General features: G+C 55.6%; 1 protein-coding gene and 1 long non-coding RNA gene across 10 annotated transcripts in view; one reads left to right on the top strand and one right to left on the bottom strand.

The window, feature by feature from the left end:
• D2HGDH (D-2-hydroxyglutarate dehydrogenase) overlaps positions 1–12,077 on the bottom strand; it is a 34,171-nt gene extending 22,094 nt beyond the window's left edge. For 3 of the 9 annotated variants that reach the window (XM_016950940.3, XM_063791802.1, XM_016950941.3), the window contains exons 1-6: positions 11,976–12,071; positions 11,157–11,540; positions 5,568–5,625; positions 4,356–4,495; positions 3,102–3,295; positions 2,030–2,198 (exon numbers count right to left, since the gene is read on the bottom strand). In XM_016950940.3, the coding sequence (XP_016806429.2) occupies positions 2,030–2,198; positions 3,102–3,295; positions 4,356–4,495; positions 5,568–5,625; positions 11,157–11,448 (853 nt within the window). In that variant the 5' untranslated portion in view covers positions 11,449–11,540; positions 11,976–12,071. Of the gene's footprint in view, positions 1–26; positions 1,571–2,029; positions 2,199–3,101; positions 3,296–4,355; positions 4,496–5,567; positions 5,626–11,156; positions 11,541–11,975 lie in introns of those variants that run through there. The other 6 variants (XM_024355183.3, XM_063791803.1, XM_063791805.1 and 3 more) reach the window with 4 other exon arrangements.
• Positions 12,078–12,144: 67 nt separating this feature from the next.
• On the top strand, positions 12,145–14,563 carry LOC129143441 (uncharacterized). The gene is made up of 2 exons (XR_008546891.2): positions 12,145–12,276; positions 12,853–14,563. It is a non-coding gene; the product is annotated as an uncharacterized LOC129143441 (long non-coding RNA).
• The last annotated feature ends 4,283 nt before the right edge of the window (positions 14,564–18,846 follow it).

Genomic DNA, 18,846 nt, shown 5'->3' with positions numbered 1-18,846 from the left:
TATTTTTTTTTTTTTTTTTTGAGACAGAGTCTTGCTCTGTCACCCAGGCTGGAGTGCAGTGGCATGATCTCAGCCCACTGTAACCTCTGCCTTACGGTTTGAAGCAATTCTCCTGCCTCAGCCTCCCAAGTAGCTGGGATTACAGGCGTCCACCACCATGCCCGGCTAATTTTTGTATTTTTAGTAGAGATGGGGTTTCACCTTGTTGACCAGGCTGGTCTCAAACTCCTGACCTCGTGATCCGCCTGCCTCAGCCTCCCAAAGTGCTGGGATTACAGGTGTGAGCCACTGTGCCCAGCCTAATTTTTGTACTTTTAGTAGAGACAGGGTTTGATCATGTTGGCCAGACTGGTCTCAAACTCCTGACCTCAAATGACCCCCCGCCTTGGCCTCCCAAAGTGCTGGGATTATAGATGTCAAAGTATGTTTAAAGACGCAGATGGTGAGCTTGAGAATACCTAGAATAGAAAACTATAAAAAGTAACATTGCAGATTTGACAAAAATAACAAAACTTTTAGAAATAAAAACTTTCATAATCAAAATGTAAAACTCAATGGACGGAGGGAACCACTCATGGAGGGGTTCAGCAGCAAATAAAACACAGCAGAAGAGGGCATTCGTGAACTGGAAGACAGATGAGAAGAAATCGCACAGAATGCAGCACAGAGAGACACGATGATGACAATATGGAGGGGAGATTAAGAGACACAGAAGACGGACTGAGACGTTCTATCCTGAATCACAGTCCCAAAAGGAGAGGAAAACACAGACAATATCTGAAGCAATAATGGCTAAGAATTTCTAGAACTGGTAAAAGATACCAAGCCACAGGTTTAAGAAATTCAGTAATTCCAAGGAGATGAAAAAGAACGTACACACACACACCACACACTGAAAACTTTAGAAGATCAGAAAGAATGATCTTTAAGTGGCCCAAGGGGGGCCGGGAGAGAGGCAGAATCCCTTCACAGCAGCAGCTACTGACAGCAAAGTTCCCAACAGCGAGGAGGCCAGAGGACAGCGGGTCAGCGTTTCCACCGGGATAAAAGAAAACAAACAACAGCCTGAAGCCATGCGCCTGCGGAAAAGAGCCTTCAAGAATGAGGATAAAATAAAGGTATTTTCAGACACACCAGAAGTGAGGAAGTGGTCACCAGGAGACCTTTACTGCAGGAAATGAACGAGGATATGTTTGCAACATAATCCCAAACGGAAGATCAGACGCAAGAGAGTGGAGGGCAGAGAAAGTGGCCATAAAGTAATAATCCTGGTGAGATTGCTTAAAATACGGAACACACATCACAACAAGAAGATGTAAGTGGCTGAAGGAACAAGCACGCGGAGTCTCAGCATCCTCCAGGGCTGCCCAAGCTTCCGGCAGCTCAAGACACCGAACTGGGAGTTGGTGAACTAGACCCGCCACCTCCCGCGCGAAGGCTGCCGGGCTGTGCGACTTCTGAACTCCTGAGGAGGAAATGCTGGATAAACCCGCCCGATTCAGATGAAGCAAGAAAGGAGCCGAAGGCAGGTCCCGGGAGAACCGAAGAAGTGGCTGAGAGTGAAGCAGGCCTGTGGAGACACGGCAGCAGGCAGGTCTGCTGAGACCCCCAGTCTGGGCTGACTGGGGAAGCCCCCCATTACAGGAGGGAATTCTTTATCCCCACGGTAACTAAGAGTGGTGTCCTGAACTGATGCCAAATGACAGCATGTCCCTCAATCGTACTCCACAAGCTACTCAACCAACATGATGGGGTGAATGAGGCAACACAAGCCTCAGTTTTGTTATGAAATGAAGTGTCCTCTGACCAGAGACAGAGAGAGGCCTCACTCCACACCTTAACCCATGACCACCAGGAAGGCCAGGTCCTGGATTCCTGATTCCTTTGGAAGCAGAGATGTCAGGAGACACGGGAACCGACTGTCCTTGGGGGGATCCCTCCATCCCCTTCCTCACACCAACAGCGGCACCATCAGAGCAGACGCTCGAGCCCAACCACCCATCTCAAGGCACACATCGAGGAAGCCCACCGAGGAAAGCCACGTTCACAGCCCTGGGCTTGGGTGGACACAAGATGGACACCGCGGTGATGATCCCCAAAGTGCCCTCCGACCCGATGAACAGCTGCTTCAGGTCATAGCCCGTGTTGTCCTTCCTCAGGGAGGTCAGGCAGTCCAGGACAGTGCCGTCGGCCAGCACCTGGGGGCGAAGAGAAGCACGTTCACCCACCTGCCAGCCTCCTGACAAGACGTCGGTCGCCTCCGGGGCCAGGTGTCACTTCTGCAGCAGCCTGAGGTCATGCCAAGAGGCTGAAGGATGGACTTTCCTCCCGTACGAGTGACACCCTCCACACACAGCAGCTCACTGCCCAGGGGGCACGCCCGGGGTCGGGGGCAGTGGGGAGGCTCCCTGGGAGTGGGGCATAAGCCCAGTGAGCCCAGCCCAGGACCCAGCCACCTCCGGACCCACCAGCCATAAGGCATCAAAGCTCCCGAGCTGTGGGCCTCTCCGAGTCCTGTGTGCTGGTACTGTGAGTCAGAGGCCTATACAGCTCGTGAGTGCAAAAAAGTAATTTACAATAAAGATAATCAGTGGCTAGCCAGAAAAAAAAGCTACTGGAGCGTCATAATTTACTGGATGGCACCAAAGCATGGTTTTGTGTTTGCTTCGTCCACTTGGGTAAACAGGACAGAGAGCTCTGCCTGTGACACTCGGCTGGTGAGGGTGCAGGTAAACAGAGGGGCCCTGGAGGAACAGTGGGCGGCAGAAGGTCACAAAGCTGACCCTGGATGAGCCTTCCTTCACACCCGGCTCCCGGAAGCCCGCCACTGCCGGGGCAGTGTCCCCTGTAACTGCATCCTCTCTTGTGTGGCCCCGAGGCAGTGGACACAAAATCACCCTCTCGTGGGAGGACAGGGCAGGGCCAGGCCTCCCTCAGGATGGGGGTGTATGTAGCCCGCACATCCTTGAGGGGCCCAGGGCCAGGAACCAAGACCTCCCACCCCGAGGGGCCCCATGCACCTGTGCCACCACGTGGGCCCATGAGAGCCGTGAGAGGACACCCCGTGGCGACCTCTGCACCAAGCAGCTGCCCCAGCTCACCACTTCCAGGCCCAGGACAGTCCCATGCAGTGAGCCATATCGAAGAAACCGCAGGCCTCCGGCGTTGGTTGCCACGTTTCCCCCGATGTGGCAGCTGCCCTTGGCTCCTAAGTCCAGCGGCATGATGAAGTCCCGTTCCTCCACGTACCGGCTCAGCTCCTCCAGGACGCAGCCCGCCTGGCAAACCAGAATTCCTGCAGAGAGTGACCAGGCTGCCACAGCACTCGGCTTCCAGTGGGCCCCCGGGCTGGTGAGTCCCAACCCCCATCTTGCACAGGCAAGCCACCCAGAAGGAACATCAGCCTCAGCGCCAGGGCTGAGGAGAAGAGGCCCCCCCACATCGCTGGCCCAAGGACGAAAACATCTGGGCCTCACAGGACCTTTATGATTATGGTGACACAAAAGAAAAATGAGTAACATGAAAAGAGAGGAAAAAACTTCCCACCCCCACACACGCTCGTGGAAAGGAGTAGAAGAGGGAAGATTCTCAGCTGGGGCTGATCCTGCCCTGGGCACGTGGGACAATGCCTGGGTTGGGGGTGCCATGGGCACCCTGTAGGCGGAGGCCAAGGATGCTGCTCAACACCCAACAGTGCAGGCGCCCGACCACAGAGTCTCAACACCCTACAGTGCAGGCGCCCGACCACAGAGTCTCAACACCCTACAGTGCAGGTGCCCGACCACAGAGTGACCAGGGCCTGGAGCCCGGCCTTGCGGGGAGAGGCCCAGCTCCAGAGCAGGACCCTGGCGCCCTGGGTCTGCCACACCACATGAGCACAGGATCCCCTCACGCCCGCCACGCCCTGGCGCCCTGGGTCAGGATCCCCTCACGCCCGCCACGCCCTGGCGCCCTGGGTCAGGATCCCCTCACGCCCGCCACGCCCTGGCGCCCTGGGTCAGGATCCCCTCACGCCCGCCACGCCCTGGCGCCCTGGGTCAGGATCCCCTCACGCCTGCCACGCCCTGGCACCCTGGGTCAGGATCCCTGCACACATGCCACTCTGCACCTCACACACCTCTAGAGCGGGATGGAGTCGGAAGGGACCAGAATGACAAGCCCTCACCAGCACGCATGTCTGGAGGGGCCGGGCGAGGTGGGGCTAGGCGGCCAGGCTACAGACGCTGGTTCTTTCCCCAGCGCCGGCCCTAACTCATTCACCCACCCAAGCAACCCACAGTTGCAGACACTGGCAAGGAAGAACTCCACCAGCACCAGGAGGGACTCCTGGGCCCCGACGGGTGGCACAGGCTTACCAGACACGCTGTGGAAGCTGAGGACCCGGTTCATGCGGGCAGTGGAGAGGATGATCTCGTCAAAGACGGGGACGCTGCCACCCACCATGCCTGTGTTGCCCCCCTGTGGGTTCACGGCCAGGTTCCTCTCGTGGCAGTGCCTGGGATGAGGACAGGAGGGACGTTGGGGCTCTGTCCCCACCCCCACGCCACCATCCCCAAGGACATGCCGCAGGACCAGTGCCTGACCCCAAATCCTGATTACCCTGCCCTGCCTGCAGCCTCAGCGGGGGCTCCTCCCCAGCCCACGCATGTGAGGGATTCTGAGGAAGGACAGAGGCCAATCCGAAAGCTGTGCACAGGGAGACGGAAGTGGAGGCCCCGATTCTGATGTCCTACAAGGCTTCCCTCAAAGGACAGAACGTCCTACACGCCCGGCTCCCATCCTTCCTGTTCACACCATGCTCACAGAGGGTCCAGCTCAGGGTTCCTCGACCGCACTGCCCCCACTCCCTTCCACCCTCCGCCTGCATCTCCCCACCCTCGGCCCATTATCCCCCAGATGTGTGCCCAAGGATACCTCCCTCCCAACCAGCCTGCACCTTTGCAAAGCCCCAAAGCCTGGAGCACACCCAGTGGCTAGGGGTCTGGAGAAACCAAAGTTCCGTGCCCTGGGGAGAGGAATCTGCCCACGTACATGAAATAAACCCTGGAGACAGCAAGCCCCATACATTAAGTAAACCCTGAAGACAGCAAGCCCCATACATGAAATAAACCCTGGAGACAGCAAGCCCCACACATGAAATTAACCCTGGAGACAGCAAGCCCCATACATGAAAGAAACCCTGGAGACAGCAAGTCCCAGGGATGGAGTTTAACAGAGTAAGTGCACGTTGCCCCAAAGCACCTGCTGAGGATGATCTAAAGCACTGTCCATAATCATGGACACCCGGAGACCAGTGCCACCCTGTAGTGTGTTCATGGGGGAGGAGCTTTGCTGTTACAGACAATGCCAAGAAACGGGCATGGGCATTGCCAAATGGGGGGAAATGATTACACACCACAGATGCATTGAGATAGCACCGAAAAACCACAGAACAAACACTGAGACACACAAACCAAGATGTCATTGGCTGGCTTCCCACCGCGTCACCCCAGCTGCCTGCAGGCTCCATGAGGAAATGACCCACAGGCAACAGGGAAGGCTGGGGGAGCCGGGAGCCACCACCTCACCTGAGGATGTGGGACACCTCCTCCGACGTCCGTGGCCTCAGCAGCACCTTGCTACAGCCTGTGACAGGAAGGAGACCCTATGAGACAGCGTGGGGGGAGCTGCACATGAAGCAAGTGGTCGCTCGCCCCAGAGAGCGAGCTTTTTTTTTTGGAGACGGACTCTCACTCTGTTGCCCAGGTTGAAGTGCCACGATCCTGGCTCACTGCAATCTCTCCCTCCCAGGTTCAAGTGATTCTCCTGCCTCAGCCTCCCGAGTAGCTGGGATTATAGGCACCCGCCACCACACCTGGCTAATTTTTGTATTTTTAGTAGAGACAGGGTTTCACCACATTGGCCAGGCTGGTCTCGAACTCCTGACCTCATGATCCACCCACTGCAGCCTCCCAAAGTGCTGGGATTACAGGCATGAGCCACCATGCCCAGCCCCCAGAGAGTGATCTTATTTGGGAAGCTGAGGAGGGAGAATCATCTGAGCCCAGGAGGTCGAGGCTGCAGTGAGCTATGATCACAACACTGCACTCCAGCCTGGGTGACAGAGCAAGAACCCATCTCAAAAAAACCAAAACTAGGTCCCACGTGGGAGGTGGTGGGCTGGGCACTGGGCACAGTGTGCAGAGGTGGGTGAGGCTGGGCCCATGGACGAGAGTCCCACAGGCCAGGCACTGGCAGCTCCGAGGTTGCCCACCCACTTGTGGTGAGGTCAGCTCGGTCCCACGGTAACGGGATGTCTGCAGGCTTCCCTCCTGCCACGCCACCACACTTCCTTTCATGATGTGTGTGCACCTCGCAAGCAGACGCTTGAGACTATGTGGACATCCTGTTGCTCCTCGAGCTTCACCCATTAACATCTTTGATTATCCTAGACCAAATCAGCTACTAGGATGGTTGTCAACTGGTGATTTTCCTAAATCCATCCGTCCACCTACATTTCCTTTTATTTCTTTTGAAACAGGGTCTCACTCCGTCACCCAGTCTGGAGTACAGTGACACAATCACGGCTCACTGCAGCCTCAACTCCTGGGCTCAAGCGATCCTCCTGCTTCAGCCTCCCAAGCAGCTGGGACTATAGGTGCCTGCCACCATGCCCGGCTAATTTTGATATTTTTAGTAGAAACAGGGTTTCGCCATGTTCCCCAGTCTGATCTTGAACTCATGGCCTCAAGCAATCCACCCACCTCAGCCTCCCTAAGGGCTGTGGTTACAGGCATGAGTCGCCGCGCCCGGCCTCTTAGCTGACTCTGCCACGAGGGAGGGCTTTCCCTTCGCTCCCACTGACGTGTTTATGTAGCTGCTTATTCACAGTGATGTGGGCTCTCGGCTTCTCACTTTATTCACTGGGCTGTAAGTCTTGGCCGCCTTATTTGCTGAATGCCTGGATGTGACCAGTGGGAGCCCTCTGAGCTAGTTGGCCGGTGTTGCTAACCACTGCTGCCCCAAGTGAGCAGGCGTCTTTCTGCCTTTGGGTTTCCTTGAGACCACTTTCCCAGGTGATGGGGGCTGCAGAGAGGCAGCAGGTGCAGTCACGGGTGCCTGTCACCTCTTCGTGGAGCTCTGAGAACCAGGCTGTGGTGTCCACCTTGCTTTTCTGATCAGAAAGCCACTTATCTCTCTTTCATCAAATGAGCAATTTTTGCAGAGGGGCCTGCTGGGCACCTGGGCCTCGGCCCGACACTTCAGTGCAGCACCTGAGGGAACCCTGGCACCTGCGCTCACTGCGTCCCTGTCCCGAGTGGGCTCAGGAGCCCCAGGACTCATGGCAAAGCTTTCGACTCGGGCACACTTGTGACGCGCCTGTGGCAGGGTTCTCAACACAAACATGAGTACCCCCCAAGAATGCAGGCCAGGCCGCGTTCCAGACACAGAATGAGCACAGAATTTCCCACTCCTGTGATGTCTACCTTCTAACGGGAAAGATGAGAAGGAGGGCTCCCTCCCGGTGGTGCAGTGTTAACAACGGGAGCCCCACAAAGACGGAGGGGGCCATGGGGGCAGAGCCGCCAGAGGTGACACAAGGGCCCAGCCTGTTTTCACACCGCGAAGCTCCCACCTTCCCGCCAGTGCAGGCGTGCTCACTAAACGTCTGCAGCATCCATCCTGAGCAAATGGTCTAGATTTTTGAATATGATGCTTAATGAGTTTTCAGAAGTCTAGACAAGCTCTCTCTCCAAAAGCAAGCCACATGAAGGGATAATTCACCTAAAATTCAACAACTAAGCCTCACATCAGCAAACACCTACTGAGCAGACATTCAGGACCAAACCTGTGGACTCAAAGATGAGTGAAATTCAGCCTCGCCCTCACCAAACTCGGGGCAGCAGGACGCAGAGGAAGGCGCCCTCCCACAGGCGCACACAGACACCGAGGGGCGGCCCTGCAGCAGGACAGGGTGTCCATGGCCACGGATTCCCAAAAAGGTGCTGATCAGAGAGAGGGAACCCAGGGGGACAGCCAGTTCTTGCCCAGTCAGGCTCAGGCAAGGCAGAGGAGAGGAAGAGTGTGGTCACCCCTCAATCTCAGTTACAGCTTCCTCCCCGCTCCTGCAAGCCCCGGGGGGGGCCCTTGCCCACAAGGGCAGCAGCGGCATAGCCCAGGGTGCTGGCCTCCGAGCAGGCTGGGAGCACGGGAACCCAAGCATTGTGCTCAAGGCTCACGCTAGGTTCCTGCCCCACTTACCCGCACGGTGTTCCTGAGGCAGTGGCTCCAAGTCCCATTTTGTAGGGCAGGCACTTAGGGTCATCTGCCTAGGGCCACCCAGACAGCAGTGCTGAGCCAGGACTGGGGCCCGACTTAGCCAAGCCCAGGGTGGGCGTCCATCCTCACCTGCCTCCGGGGACAACATTCGTGAGCCCGCAGGCCCTGGGCCATGGTGTGCACTCAGGGCAGCAGCTTGAGATCGCCCCAGAGGGGTCCTTACTTCGGGAGCAAGGTGAGGGTGGGGGCCCTTCCACTCAAGAGAGCTCCTACACAGTGACCATCGGTCCAGCGATTTCCAGTGACTCCCAGCCTTTCTGCAGGGAAAGAGCTGCTTCCATTATCTGAGCCTAGACCCCAGTTCAACTTGCTAACTTTCTGAACTGTTTTAACATACACTGCACTCCCAGATTACACGGTCTGGAAACTTTCTGAGTGTTCTTAATAATTTCAATCTTCTACAAGGGCCAACAAAAAAAAGACAAAAACAATTCCAGATCTTCCCAATGACAGCACACCCTACGTTCAGCCCCAGGACCTGGTGCCAGTGCTACAGATTTAAATATATCATTTTGTTGTAAATTAAGAGTCAACCAATTCTCTTCTACCTCGCTTTACTATTTTAGCACACAGACACATGCCACCACACCCGGCTAATTTTTAATTTTCTGTAGAGATAGAGTTTCACCATGTTGCTCAGGCTGGTCTTGAACTCCTGGGCTCAAGCGATCTCCCACAGAACTGGGTTACAGGCGTGTAACCCAGCTGTAGTCCCAGCTACTCAGGAGGCTGAGACAGGAAAATCGCTTGACCCCAGGAAGTGGAGGTTGCAGTAAGGGGAGATCGTGCCACTGCACTCCACCCTGAGTGACAGGGCAAGACTCCATCTCAAAAACATAAATAAAAAAAGAGAAAACTGGGCACTGTTACCAAAAGGAAGTGCCAGCCCCAGAGGCTGAGAAGTCCCTCATTCGTGCACAGACTTGTATGCCACTGGGCAGAAGTGCAGTGGGAGGAGAGGAGCAGGCATGGTTGGCCAGGAGCCCTGCATCTTACCTAATGGGCTCCAAAAAGATACGTCTACTTCCCAATGCCCCAAGACCTGTGAATGGGACCTTATTTGAAAAAATGGGGCTGGGCATGGCGGCTCATGCCTGTAATCCCAGCACTTTGGGAGGCCGAGGCAGGCGGATCACGATGTCAGGAGATTGAGACCATCCTGGCTAACACGGTGAAACCCTGTCTCTACTAAAAATACAAAAAGAATGAGCCGGGCGTGGTGGCGGGCGCCTGTAGTCCCAGCTACTCGGGAGGCGGAGGCAGGAGAATGGCGTGAAGCCAGGAGGCAGAGCTTGCAGTAAGCCGAGATCACGCCACTGCACTCCAGCCTGGGCGACAGAGCGAGACTCCGTCTCAAAAAAACAAAAAGAAAAAACGGTCCAGCTAAGTGCAGTGGCTCATGCCTGTCATCTCAGCACTTTGGGAGGCCAATGTGAGTGGATCACCTGAAGTCAGGAGTTCGAGACCAGCCTGGTCAACATGGTGAAACCCCGTCTCTACTAAAAATACAAAAATTAGCCGGGCATGGTGGCGGGCACCTGTAATCCCAGTTACTTGGGAGGCTGAATTGCTTACACCCAGGAGGGGAAGGTCGCAGTGAGCCAAGATTGCACCATTGCACTCCAGCCTGGGCAAAAAGAGTGAGACTTCGTCTCCAAAAAAAAAAAAAAAAAGGATGAACGGTCTTTGCAGATGTAATTAAGTTGACAGTACTGAGATACGATCATCCTGGATTAGGGTGGGCCCTCAATCCAATGAGAAGTGTCTTTATAAGACAACTGGAGAAGAGTCACAGAGAAGAAAAACCTGTATGAAAAACAGAGGCAGAGACTGGAGTAATTTGGTACCTGGGGCCACCAGAAGCTAGAGCTACAAGAGACAGGAAAGAGCCTCCTCTGGAGGCTTTGGAGGCAGCGGAGGGAGTGCAGCCCTGTGATACCCTGATTTCACACTTTTGGCCTCCACAGCTTAGAGAACAAACTTGTGGGGTTTGGTGGGGAGGGGAATTCTGTTTTGTTTTAGAGATGTAGTCTTGCTCTGTTGCCCAGGCTGGAATGCAGTGGTGAGATCATAGTCCACTAAAACTGGAACTCCTGGGCTGGAGTAACTTTTTTACTTTTTGTTTTTTCAATCCTGGGCCGGCTACTTTTATTTATTTATTTTTATTTTTAGAGGTGAGTGGGGCGGGGGTTCTGGCTATGTTGCCCAGGCTGGTCTTGAACTCCTGGCTTCAGCCTCCAGGGCAGCTGAGATTACAGGCAGAGCCACTGCGCCAGGCAAACTTGGATTGTTGGCAGGGCGGGGTGGCTCACGCCTGTAATCCCAGCAATTTGGGAAGCCGAGGCGGACGGATCACGAGGTCAATAGATCGAGACCATCCTGGCCAACATGGTGAAACCCTGTCTCTACTAAAAATACAAAAATTAGCGGAACGTGGTGGCGGGCGCCTGTAGTCGCAGCTACTAGGGAGGCTGAGACAGGCAAATCGCTTGAACCCGGGAGGCAGAGGTTGCAGTGAGCCGACGTCGCGCCACTGCACTCCGGCCTGGCGACAGAGTGAGACTCCGTGACTGCACTCCAGCCTGGCGACGGAGTGAGACTCCGTCTTAAAAAAAAAAAAACAAAACAACAACAACAACAACAAAACTTGGGTTGTTCTAAGCGACTTGTTCGTGGTCATTCATTCCAGCAGCCTGTGGCGGTGCACACGCCCCTCTCAGCGCAGCCAGGGGCTGGCACCCCCAACCAGGTTGTTCTCAGCCCGCTTTGAAGCCTCCACGGGAAGGCGCAGCGGAGCAGGGACGCGGCCCCGCCGCAGCTTCCCAAACCTCACCCACCTCGCAGCGTCCGCAACCAGTCCACGTTGGGAGCCTGCAGCGCTTCCGGGTCCGTGATGACCCCGCCGGGCACGATGCGCTCAAAGGCGGCCAGGTCCTGCTTAGACACCGTGGAGAACGGCAAGCGCCGCACGGGGTAGCGCTCCCGGGTCAGCGGCACCTCGGGGATCCCCGGGGCGGAGCAGCAGCCTCTGCGGGCCAGGGGGCCAACCGGCCGACCCCAAGAACCCGCGGCTCCCGGAGCACCCCGCAACAGCCACGCGGGCCACGCCAGAGGCCGACGGGGCAGCATCGCCGCCGGGACGGAGACCTCGGGCTCCTCCTTGGTGGGGGGCCGGTACTCAGGGCCCGGAGGGGAAGGGCAGGGAGCCGCTGGCTGCGCGCCTGGAAGTGACCAAGGGTAATTTCATGTTTTATGCACGTTGTACAAATTGAAACACGCTTGCAGAAGCAGGGAGGGGGCAGGAGGGCAGCGAAGGGAAGGCTCCGAGCACCCGGGCCCTCCCCCTGCCCGGGCCGCAACCCCGCGAGAGCGCGAAGCCCCACGCAGCAGGCCTGCACTTAGCAACGCGCAGGCTCGGGGCGGCCTCGCCGGGACCTTGCCCAGGACCCCGTTCCGCCAAGCTCGCCCCCCGAGGGGATCCCGCGGACGCGCGCGCGTTCCACGCGGTCACGTGACGAGCTGCAGCGCCGTCCCCCTCCCCCCACAGGCACCGACTGGCTGACGGCGCCCGAGATCGCGCCCCGCCACCCCGACCCGCGGCTGAACCGCAGCCCGGGACCCTAAGCCCAGCGCTCCGCGCGGCCGCGCGCACCCACCCACGACCACGTCCCGGGCTCCAACCCGCAGCGCCCGCCGCAGGCCCAGAGCCGCCGAGCCGGAGTGGGCGGGGCGACGCCGCGCCTGCGCATTGACGGCTCCGCCCAGCGGGCGAAGCCCCGCCCCGCGCGCCTAACGGGCCCCGCCCCGCCTGCCCTCCAGGCCCGGCCGTGCGCGCCTACAGTCCCCGCCCCGCCGTCCAAGCCCCGCCCCGACTGGCACCGGAGGCTCGACGGCCACTGCCTCGTCCTGCGTTTCCTGAGGGCCTCCGGCGCCCCGCTGTCGGGCGCATCCCTCCAGGTAGAGAAGGGACTAGGCTGAGCGCAGCCCAAGACGCCCAAGCAGCAGCTGGAGGGTTCTCCAGAACGAGGCCCGGGACGTGGGCTCGGCCGAGGGACCTGGGGGCCGGCCCGCTCCTCCGAGGCCGAGCCCAGGGGGCGCCCCTTTCCCCAGCGGCCTCCCCAGCTCCTGCACGGACCACCCCTCCTGGGTCCCCAGCCTTAGCTTAGGGGGCAGCTGCCTCCTGCAGGTGTTTTCTTGCCTCCGTGTCCCCTTCTGCCTGTTCAGCCCTCCGTGCCCTCAAACCCTTTGCACACCTGGGGAGCTCCTGCCCTCCTGACGCAGTAACTGCTGTCCCGAGGAGCCTCCCGGCCTGGGATCCCCTGCCTGAGGCATCGCCAGCACTTGTTTTGTGTTTTTTTGAGACAGGGTCTAGCTCTGTTGCCCAGGCTGGAGTTCTGGGGTTGATCTCAGCTCACTGCAACCTCTGCCTCCCGAGCTCAAACCATCCTCCCACCTCGGCCACCCAAGTAGCTGGGACTACGGGCGTGCACCACCACACCCGGCTAATTTGTTGTTGTTGCTGTATTTTTGTAGAGATGAGGTCTCATGTGCTCCCCAGGCTGGTCTCGAACTCCTGGACTCAAGCGATCCGCCCGCCTCGGCCTCCCAAAGCACTTGTTACTTCAGCTCACCCAATTCCATAGAACCCTAGGGGGTGCAGAGGATGCAGATCTCTGAGCAGATGAGGGCAGAGAGCAGGAGGCCACACTCGGTCCGAAGCAGGACTGTGCAGCTGTGCAAGAGGTGGAGGCTACGCCCGTGACAGCAGATGGGTCCTGGTAGTCACACAGAAAACCGGCGAGCTGGATTTGTCCTGGTGATGAGGCTCTGGAGCAGCAGTTGCATGGAGTCATTCCTGTCCTCCTTAACCACATCCCCAGGGGCCACTCACCTTCTTCCCAGGTGAATCACCCATGCAAGACTCTTCCAAGTCAGCAATGCATTTTGCCTTTGGACTACAACCCTGGAAAGAAGACATCCACCTGGCCCTTCCTACCTGGCTGGCCCTTGCTCTGCAGATGAGTGTGGGAGTTTGCCCATTGTCAAGTGTAACTGTTTCAATTACACATTCAGGAACTGGAAAGACGACCACAGATGAGGTCTGTGGACCCCCTTACCACCTGACCTCCACACGCCCTCCCTTTGACTAGCAGGCCAGTGGCATCTTGGACCCCTGGGATTAGGAATGATTCAAAACCCATAAAGATTACCACCCATACCATCCCCTAAAATAACTGATTTTTCTGACCAGGCACGGTGGCTCATGCCCGTAATACCAGCACTTTGGGAGGCTGAGGCAGGTGGATCACCTGAGGTCAGGAGTTCGAGACCAACTGTGGGCAGCAAGCCACCCAGGTGCCGAGGCAAAAGACCGAGGACACGAGCTGTTCCAGTATAATAAAATAAGAATAGTTATACCAAATATAGATCTTAGATATGATTATATATGAATATCATTAATCATTAGTTGGTAGCAATTACTCTTTATTCCAATATTATAATAATCCTCGCTCTACAATCATAACCTAGGAAAAACCAGGCCATACAGAGATAGGAGCTGAGGGGACATAGTGAGGAGTGACCAGAAGACAAGAGTGCGAGCCTTCTGTTATGCCCAGACAGGGCCACCAGAGGGCTCCTTGGTCTAGCGGTGACGCCAGCGTCTTGGAAGACGCCCGTTACCTAGCGGACCGTGGTCTAGCGGTAGCGAAAAGTGTCAAGAAACAACACCCGCTACTTAGCAGACCGGAAAAGGGAGTCTCCCTTTCCCCGGGGGAGTTTAGAGAAGACTCTGCTCCTCCACCTCTTGTGGAGGGCCTGACATCAGTCAGACTCGCCCGCAGTTATCCGGAGGCCTAACCGTCTCCCTGTGATGCTGTGCTTCAGTGGTCACGCTCCTAGTCCGCCTTCATGTTCCATCCTGTACACCTGGCTCTGCCTTCTAGATAGCAGTAGCAAAATTAGTGAAAGTACTAAAAGTCTCTGATATGCAGAAATAATGGCATAAGCTGTCTCTCTGTCTCCTCTCTCTTTCTGCCTCGGCTGCCAGGCAGGGAAGGGCCCCCTGTCCAGTGGACACGTGACCCACATGACCTTACCTATCACTGGAGATGACTCACACTCTTTACCCTGCCCCTTTTGCCTTGTATCCAATAAATAACAGCGCAGCCCGACATTCGGGGCCACTACCGGTCTCCGCGCATTGGTGGTAGTGGTCCGTAGGGCCCAGCTGCCTTTTCTTTTATCTCTGTCTTGTGTCTTTATTTCTGTACTCTCTCGTCTCCGCACATGGGGAGAGACCCACCGACCCTGTGGGGCTGGTCCCTACACCAACCTGGCCAACATGGTGAAACCTGTCTCTACCAACAATACAAAAATTAGCTGGGCATGGTGGTCGGTGCCTATAATCCCAGCTACTTGGGAGACTGAGGCAAGAGAATGGCTTGAACCTGGGAGGCAGAGGTTGCAGTAAGCTGAGATCACGCCACTGCACTCCAGCCTGGCGACAGAGTGAGACTCTGTCTCAAAAAAAAAAAAAAAAAAAACTGTCTCAGAAAATAATAACAACTGATTTTTCTTTTTCCCAGGGCACAGTCACCCTAGCAAAGCCCACATGTACCCTCAGAGAATGCTTGGAGGAAAATACGGCATGTGCTGGTTTCAGCGTTGTGGGGCCCTCACCCAGCATCTCAGCCTCCTCTTCCAGCGAGATGGCAGGTGCTGGTTTCGGCGTTGTGGGGCCTTCCCCCAGCATCTCAGCCTCCTCTTCCAGCGAGGACTCCGGTCTACGGACTGGTTTTCACCTGGACGGTGGGTGAGAGGCCGACTGTACCTCGTGATGACCAAGCTCTTCCCAGGTTCTGTTAATGCACTCCTCAAGGCAACATCTTGAGACCCATCAGCTCCTGTTATGTTTGTGTCCCCCAGAATTCGTATGCAGAAGCTGTAACCCCCAATATGGCCGTATTTGGAGATGGAACTTCTGAAGAAGTAATTAAGGTTAAAGTCAGTCACAAGGGTGGGGCCCTGATCCAACAGGACAGGCATCCGTAAAATAAGAGACACCAGAGAGCTCCCTCTCCCAGTCAGTTTCGTAGGCACACATGAGAAGGCAGTGTTCACAACCCAAGGGAAGAGCCCTGGACAGGCACCAGACAACCCCAGCACCTTAATCTGGGACTTCCAATCTCCAGAAATAGAAGACATTTTTCTTAAGCCTCCCAGTCTGTGGTATTGTGATAACAGCCTGATGTGGTTTGGATTTGTGTCCCCGCCCATAATCCCCCATGTTGGGGGAGGGGCCTGGTAGGAGGTGACTGGCTCACGGGCACAGATTTCCCCTTGCTGTTCTTGTGGAGGTAAGTGAACTCCCAGGAGACCTGCTTGTTTAAAAGTGTGGCACCTTTCCCCTTTGCTACCTTTCTCTCCTGGTCCGCCATGGTAAAACGTGCTTGCTTCCCCTCCGCCTTCTGCCATGATGTAAGTTTCCTGAGGCCCCCGCACCACGCTTCCTGTACAGCCTGCAGAACTGTGAGTCAATTAAACCTCATTTCTTTATAAATTACACAGTCTCAGGTCGTTCTTTATAGCAATACAAGAATGGACTAATACAGAGCCCAAGCTGACTCCAGCAGCTTCCAAAAGGCAAGTGCAACACGGTAAGTCTTGCCCTTCCAGAGCAAGCACAGTACTCCTTTAGAAAGCAACTGCAGCGGCCGGGCGTGGTGGCTCACGCCTGTAATCCCAGCACTTTGGGAGGCCGAGGCAGGCGGATCACGAGGTCAGGAGATCGAGACCATCCTGGCTAACACGGTGAAACCCTGTCACTACTAAAAATACAAACAATTAGCCGGGCATGGTGGTGGGCGCCTGTAGTCCCAGCTACTCGGGACACTGAGGCAGGAGAATGGCGTGAACCTGGGAGGCGGAGCTTGCAGTGAGCAGAGATTGCACCACTGCACTCCAGCCTGGGCAACAGAGCGAGACTCCATCTCAAACAAAAAAAAAGCAACTGCAGCATTCTCACACGTTTTCCTTGGAAGTCAACTTGAGCCCCAGCACTGGCCACTGAGCTTCCTGAGCAACCACCCAAGGTAAGGCACAGGGTCCTCCCCAGACCCCCAGCCAGCAAGCTCCGCAAACCACTCTCCAATCACTGCATACCCCTTCAGAATTCAATTTCACACACCTGTCTCTGGGCACAACACTAACATTTTACACCTGTTTCCCAAAATGATGCTGAGTCTTGGGGGTGGTTCCCCCATACTTTTCTCGTGGTAGTGAGTAAGTCTCACGAGATCTGATGGTTTTTTTAAGGGGAAACCCCTTTCACTTGGCTCTCATTTTCTCTTGTCTGCTGCCATGTAAGATAAGCCTTTCGCCTCCCGCCATGATTGTGAGGCCTCCCCAGCCATGTGGAACTGAGGGTCCACTAGACCTCTTTTTCTGTCAGGTGAGGTGGCTCACGCCTGTAATCCCAACACTTTGGGAGGCTGAGGCAGGCAGATCACCTGAGGTCAGGAGTTCAAGACCAGCCTGGCCAACATGGCGAAACCCCATCTCTACTAAAAATACAAAAATTAGCAGGGCGTGGTGGCGCGTGCCTGTAGTCCCAGCTACTCAGGAGGCTGAGGCAGGAGAATCACTTGAACCCGGGAGGCAGATGTTACAGTGAGCCGAAATCATGCAGTGCCATTGCACTCCAGCCTGGGTGACAGAGCAAGACTCCATCTCAAAAAAAGAGAAAAGAAAAATTTTTTTTAAAAAACCTCTTTTTCTTTACAAATTACCCAGTCTCGGGTATGTCTTTATCAGCAGCGTGAAAACGGGCTAATACAGATGCACTTTCAATTGTTTGTTCCAAAAAATACTTTATTTATTAAACAATATATCCATAATCTATAACATGATCCAAAAATACTGATATATATACATCTTTACATTATCTAATAAAAAGATTTACAACATTATGTTTCCTTTACAAAGGGAACATAGATAATAATTCCTTGAAAATAAAAATGTAACATTCATGTTAAAGCTGCATCATCGTTTTGGATGAAACGTGGTTAAAGGTGGACACCACAAAATACATACAGAGGAAGAAAGAAACTCCTGAATGGGAACATTTTCTTACACTTCCCCTGGCTTAAAATTCCTCTCAGCACAAGTATTGAAGGCCAATCACTGCTCACTAAAAATTTAGGAAAACCTTAAGTCTTCAATGCCCATAATTAACATCCCTCACGATTTTATTCTAAACCATGGGACCTAACCTAGGACAGGGCAGACCCTCGGCTCTGGGGTCATGTGGGAAGCTGCTCTGGGCCAGCGTCATTGCTCAAAGCAGCCCCAGCCAGGGCTCCCAACGACAGGACAGGAGGCCAAGTCCGACAGGGCTGCTGGACAGAAGACAAGCTGGCCGGTGTCCCCATCAGTCCCAGCAAACCCTCCCACCGCCACCAGTCCGCACAGCTGCTTCTCGCTGCTCCAGGCAGACTGGAAAACACCCACGCCACAAAGCCCTGGCCAACAGTGAGACGGGCAGTCAGCTGCTGCTCAGGCAGCCACGTAGGCCTCCGCGCGGCGTCCCTGGCCAACAGCGGTCTCACGTCCACCCGCCCAGGGGTCCCGTCCAGCATGAGACGGGTGGTCAGCTGCTGCTGCTCAGGAGGCCACGCAGGCCTCCGCTCGGCATCCACGTCCCCAGCAGCAGCACCTAGGGCACGTTCGCAGATGCAGAGGGCTCGGTTTCACCAGCTCCTGTTTTCACTGCAGCCTGCCTTCCCCTACAGGATTTCCTCAGATCACTGACTGACACCGTGGCACTGAAAACAAGGAAAATGGGCAGAACGCTCCTTCCCATCGAGGTCAATCGCACAGCCACTGAGGACCCACACCTTCAGCTCAGATGAAGCTGCCACAGTGACCCACTGGGTCCAGCCCACACACTCTCAATCCAAGAGATGGGTCTGGGACCGGGCAGCTGTGGAGGGGGGTCTGGTCTGAGACCAGATCCCTGAGTCACCCCCAGGGAGAAGGCGGCCAGGCCTTCTGGAGCAAGGCGTGGATGGTGCAAATGGTGTGGCTTCTGTGTCCCTGCAGGGCGGGGTCCAGGCCAGGGGCCATGACCTTCTTTTCTGGCCAAACGGCCACTCCTGAGTGTGTCTCTCCCACAGGTAGACAGCGTCAGCCACAGAGCACTCAGGATTCAGTTGGGTCCAAACTACAGCCCAAGGAATTGTCTCATTCTGCTCATGTTTTCTGTGTTTCTTCCAAAACTCTATGCATATTATTTTGGTGATATTATTGTAAGTGGCAAAAGTAAACATTAAAAACACTAAGCACAGAAACTTGAAAAGAAAAGGTCAAAATTCAATACCTGGGATGGTGCACAGTGGCAGGCAGGACCACATCATCACATGTCAGACAAAAGCTTCCCACATGGAAGCCAGTCATCTTTCCCCAGAAAGCAGCGAGACCTCAGGAAGCCGGGCAGCCAAAAGCATCAACAACCCCAGCGCTTTCCAG

This window comes from Pan troglodytes, chromosome 13, assembly GCF_028858775.2.
Source record: "Pan troglodytes isolate AG18354 chromosome 13, NHGRI_mPanTro3-v2.0_pri, whole genome shotgun sequence".
Lineage (NCBI taxonomy): Eukaryota > Metazoa > Chordata > Mammalia > Primates > Hominidae > Pan > Pan troglodytes.
This window is presented reverse-complemented; position numbering and strand designations above follow the sequence as displayed.